This window comes from Rhynchophorus ferrugineus, unplaced genomic scaffold, assembly GCF_030347505.1.
Source record: "Rhynchophorus ferrugineus isolate W39M unplaced genomic scaffold, kcgeb_rfMv2 rfM8, whole genome shotgun sequence".
Lineage (NCBI taxonomy): Eukaryota > Metazoa > Arthropoda > Insecta > Coleoptera > Curculionidae > Rhynchophorus > Rhynchophorus ferrugineus.
In genome coordinates this window covers 6,287,345-6,307,393 of record NW_027472587.1, presented here as the reverse complement: position 1 = coordinate 6,307,393, position 20,049 = coordinate 6,287,345, and the positions used below count along the sequence as shown (strand labels likewise).

Sequence of the window (20,049 nt, the reverse complement as noted above, 5' to 3'; positions counted from 1 at the left end):
GGGTCAGAAAATAATATGGACAATTTCATTTAATAATAATAACATTTTTATAATATTTTTTAAAATTGATAGTTGCTATCAATACTGTTGTGTTATTTAGCGTCTTTCTACAGTACACTCATACAATTTTTACAACACACTCATACAATTTTTACGAGCATTACCTGTAAATTTAGAAGCTGTATATTATACCATACTTTATATAAACACTCTATGAAAGTCGTTAAAATTAATTTTGTCGCTTTCAAGGGAGATTTTGTCACAAAAATGTGACCTCAATTCTTTAGGGAATTTTCTTTTATAGTCTCAATCTATTTAAGGTACATTCTTCGAAGTGATAATTCCTTACACTTCGTCTATGGAAAGAAGTCATGAGGTGCCATGACAGGTAAGTATGGCGCTTCGTAGATATACCATTAGAATTTTCATATTCAGTCGTTGGAACTTTTAAGCAAGGAACCAATTGTAACATCAAAATATATGCGAAATTGTTTCGAGCGTCAGATTTCTGATTTTGTCGATCTTTTGTTTTCCGATTGGCCATATTTGTATTCATATATCTCTCTATCATATATTTGACTCACAAATGTATTTTTGTTCCATTAGTAGAGAATGTGGCACCCGCTATACCTGAAGACAGCCTTCTGCATCTTCTCAACATCAAATTAATTGAGCTTTATTTATGATATTTTGATTATTGATTACGAGAGATGAGATATGGAGAAGATATGGAGTAGAAGTTTTAGTTTTATAATTTACGAATAGATAGTGTTTCACAAATTTATTGAGAACCTTAGTCATAAATGTTAGATAATCATCGTATGTAAGCACCAAAATTATTTAGAATATTTACAGTACAGACAACATCAAGCTTTTCCCGTTTACTTTACATAATACATCCCCTCTATTTAATTTTAACTATGTTATTATTTACAAAATGTTTCCAAAATACAAATTATATATATGTAAACAAGTAAAAAATATTATAATTGGCTAAAGAAATCGTTCATAATTCCTTTCTTGACTTGATAGTGGGGAAAGGGCTGAATCTAAACTATATATACATTTTCGATATTTTACCCTTTTCGTTGATTCTCTTATTGAGAACCTTAGTCATGAATGTTAGACAATCATCGTATGTAAGCACCAAAATTATTTAGAATATTTACAGTACAAACAACACCAAGCATTTCCCGTCTACTTTACATAATACATCCCCTCTATTTAATTTTAACTATGTTATTATTTATATAATGTTTCCAAAATACAAATTATATATATGAAAAGAAGAAAAAAATATTATAATTGGCGAAAGAAATCGTTCATAATTCCTTTCTTGACTTGATAGTGGGTAAAGGGCTGAATCTGAACTATATATAAATTTTCGATATTTTACCCTTTTCGTTGATTCTCTTATTGAGAACCTTAGTCATGAATGTTAGACAATCATCGTATGTAAGCACCAAAATTATTTAGCATATTTACAGTACAAACAACATCAAGCTTTTCCCGTCTACTTTACATAATACATCCCCACTATTTAGTTTTAACTATGTTATTATTTATATAATGTTTCCAAAATATAAATTATATATATGAAAAGAAGAAAAAAATATTATAATTGGCGAAAGAAATCGTTCATAATTCCTTTCTTGACTTGATAGTGGGGAAAGGGCTGAATCTAAACTATATGTAAATTTTCGATATTTTACCATTTTCGTTGATTCTCTTATTGAGAACCTTAGTCATGAATGTTAGACAATCATCGTATGTAAGCACCAAAATTATTTAGAATGTTTACAGTACAAACAACATCAAGCTTTTCCCGTCTACTTTACATAATACATCCCCTCATCCCCTCTATTTAATTTTAATTATGTTATTATTTATATAATGTTTCCAAAATACAAATTATATATATGAAAAGAAGAAAAAAATATTATAATTGGCGAAAGAAATCGTTCATAATTCCTTTCTTGACTTGATAGTGGGGAAAGGGCTGAATCTAAACTATATGTAAATTTTCGATATTTTACCCTTTTCGTTGATTCTCTTATTGAGAACCTTAGTCATGAATGTTAGACAATCATCGTATGTAAGCACCAAAATTATTTAGAATATTTACAGTACAAACAACATCAAGATTTTCCCGTCTACTTTACATAATACATCCCCTCTATATAATTTTAACTATGTTATTATTTATATAATGTTTCCAAAATACAAATTATATATATGAAAAGAAGAAAAAAATATTATAATTGGCGAAAGAAATCGTTCATAATTCCTTTCTCGACTTGATAGTGGGGAAAGAGCTGAATCTAAACTATATGTAAATTTTCGATATTTTACCCTTTTCGTTGATTCTCGGCGGAATCCTGGATTAGGCAGGCATTTTAGCGAATTTAGTACGATTTAAATCATGGCATTTCTGTGCCGGATATAAATTGGTCTAGAAGTTTACAGTCACGATAGTTCGAAAGGTTATATCAAAAGTGTCGACCATTAAATAAAACGTATTTATTTTATGAATGGATTATTCGGCTTGAAAGCGGAAGGTGCCGATGTATTGGTGACGTTACTAATTCATTTGACCGCTTTCCTTGTTTCAATCTATATATTTAGTCTATATATTATTTAGAAACACAAAATTAGTTGAAGCATTTATATGTCTTCAACTGCTTGGTTATAAACAGTATATTGATCATCATATATTAATAGAATTAATTGTTGAGTTTTCAACAGAACTTGGTCCCTGCAACAGCTTCTTCGAATAGTTTGATCTGAATGCAGCTTTGTACAGGTGAATACAAATGTTATTGTAATTCTCTATGAAATATATTCTGATCCAATTACAAAACAACTGGTGGACAAAATTCAACTTTATTCATCAAAATACTCTCCTTTAAGAAGCCCAATTATTAATATGTGTTTTTCTTCTATGGAATTAACTATATTGGGAAGAATGCATCTAGCTCTCAGTTAATGCATAATATCATTACTATATCAATTATTTTTATGATGGCTGTTCGCTACTACACTCTGCGATGTTAACGACAACTCAATTTACTCAATTATTTGACTAAAATGTGGAAGAAAATACAAATACCTTCTCTCTCTCCAAACTATTTTCATTTCTTCTTTTCAGATCTACACTAGACCTTTTCCCAAGATAAAAGATAATGGAAATCTAGCAGCCTCTTTTATAACATCCTCTTTATTTTGAATACTATTTTTTCAGATATTCCTAAATCATCTATGTTCACGGTTTTGAATATACTACAGGGATTTATGAGACAGCTGAAGAAATAGATCATTAATTTTAATCTATAAAAAAATTGCTCACGATTCTACCATTTGTCAATTTCTTCTTCAATATGTCTGATCAAGCTCATCCAAACCGAAGGTGTTATTTTCAACAATGCCTCTTTTCATAAATCCAGACAGATCTGGTTTGAATATCCTCTTCGACCTGAATGTCCATTGTAATAATTCTGTGTAATGCCCCATATCAACTCAATCAGATTAAATATGCAGTGACATGGAGGAAGACGTAATACTCTGTGGCCATAACGTTCAGCAATCTGATCTACTATGTAACTTTTCTCAGGCTTATTTTTAAAAAAGTAAATTACATACATTGCAATTAAATTCAGTAACAATTTAAAGTAGCTCATTCTTTAACATGGTTTCTTCGAAATTTATTTTATGTACTTTAAACTATTCCTTATTGATTGATTTTCAAGATACTGCAAAAACAATTTTTGGTTCATTTCTCCATGGTAGTCACCCTTGGACTTTGAGGAAAGCACTAATTCTGCACCAGGAATATAACCATTTCTATTTTCAGCATGATGAACTATAGGTCTGCATTTAATTATTAATAAATGTTATGACTGACAAAAGCTAATCGATAGTTATTCCAACGTTTACCTTTTTCCATTAACTTTTGTGGTCTTTATACTATATTTATTATCGTCTTGCTATGAGTGGTCCAATGTACCATTCTGAAATATTCATGTCTCATCTATATACACAAATTGTAACCATAATTTTTCCTTGATTTTGCTATATGTTTTAAAATTTTTATTTTTTTAAAAGCAGTGTCTGGAAGTTCCAATAAACTACTTGGTGGGTTATCTTTACACCACTTAAATCCTATGTTTCCCAACAGCGTTGTACACTCCTCAAATAGTTGCATATATATTGGCTTTTTATGGATATCTCTCAGACTAACTTAACTATACTGATTCAAAGGGTTTTTCTTTCTTCAACCGTGAAGTAGGTACGCTATTGTTAAGTACTTGCTGTACTTCGACGTTTTTATGTCCAACATTGATGCTTTTTTTGCAAAAAGTTTAATTTCTTTGCTAACCCTTTGGGTCTTTGCGATGACCTCATTAGAATTATACAATATTCCAATAAGTTTCGATAATATTGATATTGGATTTCTTTGTGCAAATCCTATAGTTGCATAGTAAGCCCATAATGGCTTCAATTTTTTTATATAATAACAATTTATTGCGGCGTGATAACTCGGACTGTAATATAAGCCCCAAGACAATTTTTAGGCCCCATACAAGGTTTTGCTGGTTTCATTTTAAAATGCTCTTTTTTTCTTTTGAAATGCTTGGGCTTGGCATCCAGAGTCATGCCTACGCATTTTGCTACGTTTGGAATTACCCTTCATCCAATGACATCGGCAAGTAATCTTTTTTATGTGAAATCTAAACGTGTAGACCCCGTAGCATTTAAAATTATTGGCTCTCTTCTTGTCCACTCAGCAATTTTATTGGCAGCTGTTTGTAAGATATTCACGGTTGTCTACTATTATTACTTGTAGCGAGTAAGGCGGATCAACAGGAAATGTTGCCTTCCATGTTGAGGAAGGTCAGCAGATAGCGTCATCTATATGTCAAGCCTTGGATTTATTGGGTAATCTGTTAAAACATTGTGCATTTTAAAAGCAACCGTTTGATAAACTTGATTTCCAGCTAACTATAACCAGAAAAAGTCTAATTTTTATTGTTTTATGTTGAAATATTGAACTCAATTAAACCATTTAGTAAGTATGCCAGTTTAAACCCTCGTCATCAAAATATACAGTATCTGTGGTCATTATCTTTCGATAACAATTTGTTTAGTTCACAATTAAGTGTGTATGTGTGTCGGTGTATAATATATAAGATATATTAAGATCTATAATGAACGTGACCCTGTAAAAAACCTAGCGCTTCAAAATTTCCGCCTATTTTTTCGAAATTAATTGAACAAAACCACTCGATGGCTTCGAGTTATAAATTGACTAGCGAACTGGCCGCTCGCCTTAGCGGTAATTAATTTAATTGTTTTAATGGCATTTTTATGTCGTTGCTCGTTGCGGACAACACAATCTTTTTTTATTTAAAGGCATACTGCAGCTGATCGAGACGTAGCTGCGACGTTTCATGACCGTTTTCATTCAATATTCAAGATCCAATTCCCTACCGTGCTCTTCTTCCGATTTATGCTAATCAAGATGGTGATTTTGTTTAGTGGGTCTGTGAAAAACAGTAAGTATTATATTGTTGGTTAAGTTATCAATTGAAAATCACAAATTTGTTACTAATTATGAGAAGAATAATGTCTAAGATGAGAACAATGATTACTAGTTATTTGTTGAGTAATTCAGCAGATCCTTAGGATAAAAGAACTAGATATAAATTTGGTTCTTGATCCTTGTTGGTTCTGGTTAACATGTTTGTTTCAATGTCTTTGTTTCGTTAACTATTTCCTTTTTTCTTAATATTTGTTTCTTAGTGTTTTTGTAAATATTTGTCAATAATTTATTTGTTGACTGAACGTATATTTGTTTATTATATGATATAACCACAGAATAGATACATGCGATCTCTCATGTATAAAATTGTAGTCTAGTTTAATTCGTCTAAACCACCTGAGGGCGCACCAAGTGGGTTTCATTTACTACACGGAGAAGTTAAATAGGATTAAAAATATTATTTATATTACAGGGGGAAAGTAAGAGATATAATTTTTATGAAATATGTTATTTAAATACTACTTAAAATTTGTATAAAACATGTTTTTGCCTCAAATATTATAAAGCAAAAACTATAAATTAAAAAATAATATGTCCAAAATAAACTTATAAATATAATATTTGTATTTACTGAATATAATAATTATATGTTATCATTTAGATTATGAAATCTTTTTTAATTTTTAAATGTACTTAATAGGAACCTATCCATATTATGGCTGCACACAAACGTTTTCATTTTTGCTCTTTGCAATCGTTTTGTTTTCATTCGCCAGAACAAGCAACAGCTAATTATTATTACATTGGCTTTGCCCAGGATGTTGTACATAATTAATCATCTTAAAAAGATTACCATTTGCTGACATATGATCATATTGATCATATTTGAATGAAAGTTTTCTTTAAACTGGATTTTGTACATTCTTTTGCCAATTAATGCCTAAAATAAAAGTCTAGATATTTACATAATATAACATGGTAGCAAAATTATAAAAAAACAATTCTTGCTTGTAATATTACCACATATAGACTTAGTTTTTAGTCTTTTGGTGTTTGTTTTTAGTCTCTCTGGTTCTTATCAGCGTAAAATCGAAGGCACATATTCCTCTGTTTCAAAAGCATATGCGGAGAAACATGTGATAAATTTCAGTTCGCAAACTTCTCAATTTCCTTCAAAACGAATTAGAAATAAAAACAAATATAACTTTGTTTTCAAAGGCGTACTATTAAAATTATATTTACAAATTACATATTGGTTAAGCAGTGATCTCTACATTTGTGCCCATAATCATCTGTTCGGTCTGAAATGCAAATAATAAACCTTCCTGTTCAGAAGCTTGATGCAGGAGGTCATCAAGAGGGTTCCTGAAGTTTATCATTGTTAACTTTTAAAATACTTTTCTGCGTTAGAGCAGACTCATATCGAATAATAACATCATAACAACAAATTTCCTGAAAATAGTACATAAAAATAGAAAAAAACCTAATATGTATTACAAAATTTCAAGTCGATATAAAGAAAACAAATGTGTTATCTCTGGCCCTCTAGTGATTCAGACTCCCAAAACAGGGTTACGGGTGTAACATGATATAATTTTGCAGAATTTTCAGATCTATTATCTCTCTTTTACTGTTGTATGTAGAGTCATTTTCCTTTTACATCCTTATCAAAATTATTATATTCAGTGTTATCAAACGATTAGTTCTGGTTGAATTACTAACAAGAAACAAACAATAGCAGTGTTTGACAACTTGTTAAATTTAAAATATTATCAAGGCTACATACAATTACAGTTTTTATAAATTTTATTTAAATTTACCAACAATTTAATAAAACTACAATTAATTTTAACACTGATTAACTAATTTATTTTATTACCATTATTATTTTGTTAAAATTAAATGATTTAGTTTACTTATGACTTAAAATGTAATACCCTCTGATAGTGTGTATATTTATATGGATTCGAGTTGACTTTATACATGATAAATTACATTAATATTATTAAGATAATAAACGCCATATTTACATAATTTATTAAGCGCTAAAGCTTTATAGGCATACTATTCTGGGGGTAAAGCCACTAGATGGGAACAATAGGGTTTATTTGGGTATTATATGTTTAAATGTGCCAAAATATTCTTGCCTTGTGCCATAATATACAATTAGATTCATATTGTCATAAATAGTAATATTGAGTTAAATTTGATATATCCGTTATACTGTGTAAGGAGATTTTTTTTTATAAATCGGTACATCAATTGATATAATTTAACTGATACTTTTAATAAACGCTTATTAAGCATAAGCGCCCACCATAAGCAGTTTTAATCAATATAATTGATTATCTTCAATTATGATAATTTGCATAATTTACATATATAATTTTGATGGTCTACAATATGATAGATGAAGACATTATGTTAATGAGTGTACATAAATACAATAGTATGGAAACTGTTTATTCATTTGTGAATAGGCTGAAGAGATATAGAGTGTTATCTTAGTTAATGTGTTACCTAACGTTATGTTTTTTCTGTTCTGTGGCTTTTATTGGAGATATATAATATTAAAGATTTTATGTAGTAAGTACTAGATAGTAATTAATTAGATTATATAATTAAATAATTTACTATGTGGCATTAAATATATAATAGGTGTTGTTGAATTGTAGGAGAGGAATTCACCATATAAAATGTCAAAAAATACAAGCGTGTTTCTCTGTTATTTGTTTAAATTAACACAGGAAGACGTATTTGGTTTTAAACGTTTATTTAGACGATTCAAATTAAATTATAACATCAAATAATTTATATTAATTATTCTAAAATGATAGTTAAATAGTTAAATAAATATAAAAATATGAAGAAAAATGCTGAAGATTTGGTTTGGATTAGATTCCAGGTAAGAACCTACCCCTCTGATTGCATTGTTCGATTTGATTGATTTGAATTAAAATTCTGCTTTGTTACACGTGGTAGGATGTTTGATTTTCCGTGGAGCTTCCTTGTAGGCATGGATATTAATCTTCTTGCGCATTTGCTATATACTGACTTTGTTTTGATAACTTTATTTACGATAATGAGACTCTGTGCTTGATACTATTATTGTCGTATATTCATGGTTAGAGTGGAGACTCTTTCAATTTGATGAACACATCGCATTTTATTTTTGATGATCCTCCCGCCAGATCTTCGTGGTGGTGCAGAAGATTGGATTGTGCATCCCTTTCTGCAGTCTGATTTCGTCAATCTCTTGTCTTGTTAAAGAAAGGAAAGGAAATAAAGGAACATATTGTTAAATAAGAATGAATTATTACATGTTATTTTCGCCTTATATGCCTCTCATGTTGTTCCAGATAAGTTGTAGTTTTAGAGTTGATAAAATTTGAAAGATAAGCTAATAAGTTAGATTACTATTTGAATACTTAAAACTACTTATACTATGGTAGTTATCTATATGTACCAAAAACTTATTCAGAATTATTAAACACAGAAAAAAGAAATATCTAGCTTACAAGTGGATAATGAGCCTAGTCAAAATATTCAATGCTTGCCTTAAGCTCAGTTGTAAGCTTAAGCTGTAATGGTAGCCAAACTAGTTAAAGCACTATATAATAGGCCCTAGTATAGATCTATAAGTCTCTAATCAGTAACTGGTAAACTAATTGAAAAAATTCTAAACAAATCGAAGAAGCACAATAATCCCCAGGTGCCAGTTTGGATTCCCAGGGCATCATGGAACAATCAAATAAGTACATTTCACTGTAGACATCTTCAGTAGATGCCTGTAAAATGGACTGTACTGTTTTGCTGCCTTTTTGAACATAAGTCAAGTCTTTGACAAAGTCTGGCGTGATGGACTAGCATACAAGCTAGTTCTAGTAGGACTCTCATCCTACCTCAATCGAAACAGCCTCATAGTTAAGTGGAATGATGAATATTCAGCTTTGCACGATATGTGCTCGGGTGGTCTACCGGGCAGCGTACTAGAACTAGTATTGTACCTAATTTATACTGCGGACCTTCCAACTAGTGAGAGCACAATGACTGCGACCTACGCTAATGACGGTCCCTTGCTCTCAGTTCATTCTGACTAAAATATTGTTTCGTTTCAACTCCAACGCCATCTGTATAATATCGAGAATTGGTTTAATTAATGTAGAATAAAGGCAAGGCAAACCAAGTCCACTCATATTACTTACACGATGAGAAGAGAAATCTGTTCGTCGGTAAAATTATATAACGAAAAATCCTACAAGAAAAACATGTAAAATACTTGGCCCTTTACTTGGATCGTAGATTAACTTGGCAGAAGCACATCTGGACTAAGCGTAAATAACTCGACAGCAAACTCTATAGTGTGCATTGTTTAGCAGGTGGCCACTCAACTATGTAAGTCAGAGCAATATTGAAATATTAGAAAGGTTTCAGAGCAAAGCTTTAAAGAACATGCCCAATATCCATCAAAGCTTGGGAAATAGGTAAATGTATCTAGATCTCATTTTGAGAACAGTGAAGCAGGAAATAGTTTAGCTTAGCATAAAATATCACAGGAAACTTACACGAATTACAAATGAGCTGGTATCGGTGCTGAATGGAGAAGGAGGACAATAACAAGAGGCTCAAAAATACAACAAGCAAGTTTAGAAGTTGGACAATAGAGTAACTTTTTTTTGCGAAAGATTGCCATAGTGCAGAATATATAAATTTGACAAGAAATTTTCATTAATCTTTATTAAGCATACTTAGAATAATTAATTTTGGTCAACTACACAGACCTCTATTTATGCGTTTTTTTTACCAGCAGAATCAAAATAGTTCGCCAGGTGGTAATCGTTTGCTGCTAGGTTCGGTTCTCGGTGCTTCCTACCAAGTTGGTAAATCTTTTGTCGAGTCATCATGGTTAAGTGTGGCTTGTCGTTGTCTTGAAACATAATTTCTGTGAAGTTGGCCGCTTCTAAGCGATTACTTTCTTCAGACGGTCTAATTTTCTACAGTACAGATTCAAATTAAGATATTTGTTGGGGGTGAGAAGCTTTTATATGGTTTCCATTTTCCGATCTCACGAAATACACAGCAAAGTCTTCCTGGATTCTGGCTCACCTTGCCTCAACCATGACCTCATCCACCGTATTTTTCTATTCAGACTTTTTTAAATTATTTCAAACTGTTTGTACAATGCTCCAATTATGTGGGGTTCGGCTAAACCATTTCCATGATTTTATCCATATTTTGAGAACCAGAATGGAATTTGCGAAGCTTAATCTGCGCTTGATTGGCCATTACTCTGTAAGCACTATAAGTACTCTTCACATAATTAATTGCTTGGTTTACATTTTCAATGTTGTCGAGGAAATACTATGAAATATCACGAATAAAAATAAAATTGTATTATTTGTATCATCACGAATTTAGTGAACATGATTAATAATTCTTACGTAGAGGTTTAATAATTTCTTACGTAAATAAAAAAATTATAACACAATATAATAGAAAAGACGTAAGATATTTTTTATTTTTCTAATGAGAAAAAATTATATTGTACCTGTTATTAGTTTCTACAAAATTAATGATAACTTGTTTTAAAAATACAATAATTGTCGTCAAACGCTAATAATCGCAAATAGACGTAATTTATGGTATCCTTTTTTGGAATATTAATGAGTGTTTAAGCTGTCCTTAGTGAAAAAAAAAATTAAATTCGAACTCGTATTTTAAGAATTAGAAATGTTACCTTGATAAAAAAAAATTATCTCTGCACTACTTCAAATGGTTTGCTGATGAATGTTTATCCGTCCATAATTTCGGCAAATATTGAAATAAAACTTCTTGTGAATACTTTTATTCGGTTAACGGAATTCATAATGTACAAAACGATGAATTTTACGCCTTATTATGATCATATATCATATTCGTGTTCTATAAGCAACGCGTTTTAATATCTCAATTCATAATATTAATTAGTGACTCCCAAATATAAGGTTGTAGCACTTTTAATACAACATAGTGCTCGATGTTCAATGTAGAATGTCAGTGGTTCGTTTCTATAAAAATGATGGAGTAAAAATTATTGTCAAACAATGTGGAAGAAACATATCTAACTTCTGTATGTTCTACTTCTGTAGGTCTAAGTTCATATGTGTTATATACAGCTGTTTATTTATTGTTTATCTTGGTAGGAGGATACTTTAACAAGTCAGTAACTTATTGAATTAAATGTTTTTTTTTTCGAGAAGCGATTTATTTCAATATAATTTCCTTAAATCTCAATACATCTAGTCCAGGGTTTTTCGTATATTTGTCTTCACTCCAAATAATGTATTTTGTTATATAAATATACATCTGTGATTCAGTGATCAGTGATCGACCCAAATCTCTTACTACACAGCCATTTGTTTAGGCTTCGAAACAGAAAATAGTGGGTAGGACCTAAATTAAAAAAATGTTCTAAATGATGTAACTGAGCTCAGTGTATGGATTTTTGCCATGGTTACCATAGGCATTCGTGCATGTTGTTCTGATGAAACGACACTTTTTCCTTGTTGAGATGTTTACAATCTGATACATCTCACGTATTTTCATTCTGTGATCGTCCAAAATCATTCTATGGATTTTGTCGGCGATTTCTGGCGTGAATAATATTTGGGCTACCTGAACATTTTGCGTTATTTATGGTGGTACAGTAAAGTACTACTTAATCACTCAAATTGATTGTGAATTCCTATAGTATTTAGCAGTATTTTATTCTTTCTTTGGTTTCCTTAATGGCTGTCAACATAAACTAAGTGACGCACTTTGCTCAAAATGTCACTGTAGTCGATATTAGATATGCAGCAGTAATGCATTTATTGTTCAAAAAGTAGCTAACTCATTAAATTGCCTTCGCATTTTTTAGAAGATCATATCTATTATTTTTATCATTATATATAATATTATATAATTAATTGAAATTGTTTTGTTTTTTGAGAAATTAAGAAATTAATTAAATTTTAAGAACTTGAATTCGTTTGAATCCTTAGTCGATAGTTTGAATCCTTTAATAATCAATTCAGTGTATGGTTTTGACAGAATAAAATTAAAGTTTTAAAACATTAAACATTTCTACGAACTCTAAAATATTATTTAGCAATGTACTTGGCTTATATTTTGTTTATACAACAAGTCTGGCATGATGGACTAGCATACAAGCTAGTTGCATAACATACAGCAAATGATAAATAATTTAAACACCTGACATATACACAATATTTATTTATTAATATATTAAAGTGGTTTGTGCTGACCAGCGACAATGTTTGAAGATATTCTGATACTTCAAACTGAGACTGAACCATTTTAGTTATGCATATTGGCGTATTATCATTTTATTTATAATAAGATATTCATTCGCACTAATATGGCCAATGTTGTGAATGGACGGACCAGCTGAATACCGCGATATTGCTGCCCAATGACGTGATCATATTTTTTGTCTGTATAAATCAAAACTAAACTGTTATTTGTTAAGTGAATATTGGTATTTTCAATTCGAACCTACACTACTAATGTCGGCTAAGTGTTTGATATGTTTGATTATGTACAGGAAACAAATTATGTTATTATATCTCAATAATTCTTACCGACGTTGGAAGATACTATTTATCACAAATCGAAAAAATCTAGTCGTGATATCGTCAGTAAGTTATCAAATATAGATTGGTATTTTAAAACGTATATATCAAGTTCGTTGTTATTTTGGTTGAATGTTTTCTGAACAAGGAAATATTACGGTTATTGTTAATTAGCTAATTGGAAGTGAAAACAATAAAACAATTAATGGTTTGCAAACAGACGGCGTTATGGTGTAAGTAATACGAAACTAAATTTAGTATTTCATTATATATTCTTTTTTCGTTTTTATTGAAGTTAATGCAATTATAGTATCATATATCGGTAAAAGGAATAAAATACTAAATGATCTAAGTTTAGTAGTGAGAATCTATGTACTCTTTAAAACAATATCTATGAATATTAATTTAATGTTACAAATGAAATTGGTATCTTGTTAATTACTTCGGTGCGGCTCCTGATACAAAATAGCGTGTAAAAAGTGGTAGTAATGGAAATTTGTTGGGAAACCCTGATTAATGCTTGTTGTGTCTTCTTATTTTCGTAGATGATTAATGTTACAATTTGACGTCAGCGAAAATTGAATTATGTTGTGGATCACACTGGAGATAAAGCAAAATATATACATACAAAATTCATACTATCCTAAATTATCACAGTGTTCGGTAAGTTCGAGGAATAGAAATGAAATCACGGATTTATAACGTAAAAAAATATATAATATAAACATTAACTCAATCATTAATCTTCGAGCAGTGAAAATTATTTTTACAGGGATTTTTTTGGCATGTGAGAAGAGCCTGAGGGTGTTAAAGCTAGCGAATAATCTAGATATTGATACAATTTGTGCGTAATCTAGATGGAAAATAATTTCTCGTCTTAATTAATTAGTAAAATAATAACTTTTAAATAATCTAAACGTTTATTGTTTTATTTTTCTTCTGCATTCCAAAATAATAGCTAAGTTATGGTCTTGGTCGATCACTGAACATCGAAAGCGACTAGCCGGGTTAATATAATTCTTTAACCACTTTGGTTGCCGCAGTGGTCAAGATGACAGGAAACCCTCAAATTTCAAAGGAACGTACAAATTTTTCACACGTGTTTTATCTAATATGATCAGATATTTGGGTATAATGTTATTGCTAAGCGGATGTGACGGAAGCTACAACTCCTCAACGGTTAGGTGTTACAGGATATTTCCTTAAATATTATGGGGATGTACAGACAACTAATTGTACGATTTGAAGTTATTTAGGTAGGATGACGATGAAAGCAGGTACTGGGCCGCTATACCCGTCATGGGTTTTTGAGGAGTGTTCAGTAAGAGTTTGCTTAATAGAGTCGTTTAGTATAAAAGCCGTTCAGTTTGCTTTTTAAGCACAAACCATATCATATGAGAAACCGTGCAGATATTGCAAGCCTCTACGTTGAAGTGGTTAGGGCGTTCAGCTCACACGCATAGGTCGCGGGTTCGATTCCCGACGGGGGCAACGACTTTTTGTTGTTCTAGTTTGCGTAGAACAGTTGCTAGATCACCTCCAATCGTTCGTTATTTTCAGTCATTGTTCCTTTATTCCTATTTTTCCTCATACGGGTTGCATCTTTACTTGATCCACCCATTGTAATACTTAATAAAATAACTGCGTAATCTATTGTATAATTGAACGCGTAAAATATCTAACCCTAAAAAGAGAAAAATTAAATATATTTAATAGGAAAATTAAACCGACAAAAAATATATAACGAACTCACTAAAAAGTAAAATATAATTAAACTTATATTTTTAACACAAAAAAATTTACAAATAAACAAAAACCTTATTTAACCTATGTACTACACGTATTTATATACTACTATATACATAAAATATAGCTTATTACCTACCTAAACCTATTTATCTATTTACAATATTATTTTAATTACGACCAACTGATTAGATTGAAGTCGGTTTCTAGCCCAAACAATATAAAAATAATATTATAATTTTGTGTCATATACATAAAATTAAATTACGAACAAAACAAGTCCTATTTGTTGCTCGTTTCTTATTTATTATTCTTTTCTTATTAACCCTAAAAAGAGAAAAAATAAATATTTTTAACAGGAAAAACTAAACCGACAAAAAATATATAAGGAACTCACCAAAAAGTAAAAAAATAATTAAACTTACATTTTTAACACAAAAAAATTTACAAATAAACAAAAACCTTATTTAACCTATCTACTACACGTATTTATATACTATTATATACATAAAATATAGCTTATTACCTACCTAAACCTATTTATCTATTTACAATATTATTTTAATTACGACCAACTGATTAGATTGAAGTCGGTTTCTAGCCCAAACAATATAAAAATAATATTATAATTTTGTGTCATATACATAAAATTAAATTACGAACAAAACAAGTCCTATTTGTTGCTCGTTTCTTATTTATTTTTGGATGTCGGTTCAACTTTTTAAAAACATTTATTCTTCTACTGTTTGTCCTGAACTACGTGAACTTTAAATAACCTCGTATATTTTAAATTAAACTACTATAAAATAATTTTTAAATATCATTTCCCATGTTCTAACGGAATAAATTTTATAAGATATATTTTCATTTTCAATAAAGCAATAATTTTTGTATATTTTCTTAGGGTCTGTTGAATATATTGTTTATTTGATAAGTTAAAATCATGTGTTGTTTGTTATTTAAGTACTACGTACGTACCGATCGAAAACAAGACTGGATATGTACGCCATTATTCGTTAAATAATATTAATGATTCAACCAGAAGACGTAAATAATATTTATCGCGTGATGTGAACAACCTTGTGATATAATATTTACTGTATACCGAAAATATTAATCACAATAATTTGCCATGTATTTTATAAGTAATACCGGGCACTTATTGAGTGAATAAGTTTTCGGTGTAACTAAGATAATTTTTTTCCAAGCCTCATTTGTATCAACATACTTTTCTCCAACAATAATACATTCATTCCTTGGGGCTTAGTTGATCAGGTATGTAATAGGACATACATAATAGGCCAAACGTAATAGGCTAAACAAGATAAGAAATTTAGTTGTCTAAGAGCTTTAAACCGCGCCCTGAATTATCGACGTTTTTGTTGTTTTTGATTGTTTTAAAGCTCATATATTTAAAGTTAGACGATAAATAGCTCTGTCAATAGTGTTGTACTATATATAGGGAATGGACCAAACAATATGAACATCTGGCATATAAACATTATTTGTTTATTAATAATGTGTTGAGCCACCATTTGTTTTTAAAATTGTTCATGGAATATATTCGTAGAGTGTCTAGATAGTTTCCCACGCAATCTTATCCTATTTTTGTACCAAAATATCCGCCAATTTCATTAATGTTGAAGGAAGTCTTTGCTTTTCTCGCTCCTTGCTCTATATTAATGTCCATAATAGGCCAATTACGTTGTGATCTGTTGAATATGTGGGCCAGAAAAGATGTTTGATGATATTATGATGCTCCTCAAACCAAGACATCTTTGGCTTTGCGTATTGGCCAAAATTCTTCTTGGAATATGGCAGTGTTTGGCTGCAATATTCTTGTTGTAGTCAGAAATATTCATTCCCACTAATCTGGGCAGTGATCGAAATGACCAGCTAAATATCCCCATATTGTCGCCTGAATCTTAACGGAATCTTGGAATCCACACATAAATTCGACTCTGTGTAGGAAACAATATAAACGATGATTCATCGAATGATACCACATTCTTCCAATCCAGAGTTCATTACTCAATTAAGTTTTGAGTTAACCACTTTTACCGGGGCAGTTTTATGTCGTCTGGGTTACAATCCTTTTTAATATCTATCGGTCTCTGCCGGTTAAGTTTGAGTTTGGCTTCTTCTTCGTCGACGATTTGTTACTATGTCTTGTCTATGCTGCCATTACCGTGGATATTGTCGCTTGTGAAATGTCACAAGCGTTCCCACGAACCGAGCACAACATTTGCCCATTGTCTGAGAGTCTCGGAGTCACCGATCACCTGTTTTAACCGTCGCAGAGAAAAGCGTATATAAACTGAAATATAACCTGCAAGACTTCTAATTGAAAGAGATTTGACAAACTACAAGGCATATAAACTAAGAAATACATATGCGTCGTGTTAGTTACACTAAAGCAGTGTTGCCAACATGCAAAAATGTATATCAAAATGCAAACATAGTGAGTATTCAAGATTATTGAAAACGAATTTATGCATATAAATTTCAAACACCAAAAGAGTTTTACAGAGATCAGAGCAAATTGGTTGGGGTAAGGCCGGTGATGCTTCGAAGCTTCCCTCTTCCCCCTCGGTCTCTGTTAAGGCTTATAGTGATGGCAGAAAACGTCTTTTCTATTAATAAGTTTTGGTCGTTTATTTAAATCGACTGATTCAGTTGCTTTAGTTGTTGATAATAAAGAGTCCAGTTAGTGGTTTAGTCAGATTCGAGCAGCTCCTGATAAATATATTTTCTTTCTTTCACCACATTTTTTCTTATACAACCAAATACTTTCTTCACCTTCTGTTCGAACTGCTTCTTCTCTATTATCTCCGACAGAAAAAATCGCAGTATCATCTGCAAATGTAGACATCGTGATATTTGTCATTTGTGGTATATCACATGTGTAAACTAGGCAAAGAATTGGCTTTCGTGGTATATCTGCTTTAGCTTGTATGACTCTAAATATTCTGGATCTGATGTAAGATTTTAATAGATTAGGGTATTACTTCGTTAACATTTTCTATAGCTTATTGGCCGACGTGCCAAACCATATCGAAGGTTCGTGCTAACTACATCTAAGAATATAGCTGAATATACTTTATTTATTTTCATAGGTTTTTTCAGTGATATCTGTTATAGCCCTCTGTACAATTGATCAATTGTTGAATATTTGTGAATAAATCCAAATTGATTTGTAGGTATTAGATTTTTTCTCTTTATAATCGGTTTTATTCTTTTCAACAGGAGTTTTTCAGATACCTTAGTTATTGCCGGTAGCAGTAAGATAGGTCTATAGACTTTTATTTTATTTGGTTATTTTCCAGGTTGTAGAATTAGGACACTTTCAGACGATGTTCCAAATGTCAGGGACATATTTTAGTAGAAATGCTGTATTGATCAAGTTGGGGAGTACTATTAATTATAAACTCCCTGTATTGTTACATATTATATATTAGTTAGATTGTTAGATTTCTATATTATTTATTTCTCTTTTCAGTCTTTGCCTTGTATTGTCTAAAACATTTTTATTTTCAGTTATTCTATTTTATTGTCATACTTCTCTGGTAAATTTCGTCTTTCGGCTACCATTTCCTGATATCTTTTGGAAGATAGTTTACATTAATTGTACTCTTAAGTTCTGGACAATTATTTCAAGCATATTGCTTAATATATACAACGAGTTTTTTGCTTCAAAATGTAACTGTTCGTCTGTCTTAAGGGTTACATTTAGTTGAATTTGATTGTTCAATTCTTGAAGTCCTTTCCAGTCTTTTCTTGATTTGATAACGTTAGATTTTGCGCATTCCTTATTATATTTTAACTTAGTATCGGTGGTATGTGATCTGAGCTTGGGTCGAAATGTTTTTCAACTTCCATATAGTTTAATGTTATGTTTCTGAGAATGTTCTGTGAAGAAATCTAGTGAGCTTGGTCTGTATTTGCTACGGCCTATAAGTTGATTTTTCTGTTAATATGTAACTATATCAGCTCCACTAGCTCAGAAGATGCCTTTTGTAATTCATTGCCTTTAGTTATTATGAAAATATAATAAAATACAATGGCTTTAATATTTTACTAACAATTGTTTTATCTTACTGTTAAAACACTAATTATAATTAACGTGATCTATTAAAATTTGCATACTTTTTCAACTCAACTCCATTTGACAATATTTGACGCGGTAATTGAATCGCCGATTCAAAATCTCATTTCTTCTTCTGTATTTTCCAGGGCTGAAAACGTAACGGCACGTTTCAAAGGAAAATTAACGTAATAAAATCAAGCGATATTGCGCTAGTCCCAGTCACGCAAAAATACTCCGCCCGGAATACGTTTTTTTTACATGATGAATAATATCGTTTTAGGCTCACACACAGGGAAAAAACCCTGTCACACTCCCTTTATGCGGTATCCATTTGTTCGTTACCGTAATTAAATGTAATTTCAGAACAACGTCATTGGTTGTATCGACCTAAATGTGTGATAAACAGAAGTAAAAGTTCGTAATAACGTATTAATGGTTGCGAACTTGTTTTTACATGATTTTAAATATGGTACGTTTTCAGAGGAAGTAATGATTTATTATTTCAACAGTTTTAATACCAAGTGCTGTGCATTAATTATGACGGCATTATTATTGACATTAATACTTTTCTTATGTGTGTGACTTGCATGTATTCTGAATATTTTTTCTCTTCTAAAAGAAATTTTCTCGTCTTTCTGGAAATATGGCGATATCGTTTAGAAACAACGATGTTGGTTCGATTTTTTTTGTTCTGGCCTAAAACCAGGAGGTGGAATGCATGACGTATACCTGATCGCGGAGACTAGCCCTGGAGTGATAAGTTGGACTGGGTTATGTGGGACTGCTTCTGGGCGTACCAATACACCAAACCGAAACCGCCTCACTCCTGTGGATCGTTACTGCTACTGAATCAAATTTGGGGATATGGCACCCGCTAATCAGCAGCCGTTATTGGACACACGGACCCGGAGAAATAACTGATAAGAAATAACTGCGAAACTAACTATAAAATCGCGAACTTGGGTTAGCAGTTGTTTTTGGAAGGACTGGAATATAAAGTGCTTGATTTCTGGAGTGTCAGTTTCCCTGTGAATTTAATTATTTCTGACAAACCATTGAGCGTT

The 20,049-nt window shown here is 31.0% G+C and overlaps 1 protein-coding gene across 17 annotated transcripts in view; it reads left to right on the top strand.

The window, feature by feature from the left end:
• Mctp (Multiple C2 domain and transmembrane region protein) overlaps positions 1-20,049 on the top strand; it is a 134,633-nt gene that overhangs the window by 56,037 nt on the left and 58,547 nt on the right. For 4 of the 17 annotated variants that reach the window (XM_076411712.1, XM_076411709.1, XM_076411711.1 and 1 more), the window contains exon 1: positions 13,226-13,385. The exons of 8 other annotated variants lie outside the window; for them this stretch is intronic. In XM_076411712.1, the coding sequence (XP_076267827.1) occupies positions 13,358-13,385 (28 nt within the window). In that variant the 5' untranslated portion in view covers positions 13,226-13,357. Of the gene's footprint in view, positions 1-366; positions 389-5,316; positions 5,333-5,379; positions 5,553-8,052; positions 8,126-13,225; positions 13,386-20,049 lie in introns of those variants that run through there. 5 more of the 17 variants (XM_076411707.1, XM_076411705.1, XM_076411706.1 and 2 more) reach the window with 4 other exon arrangements.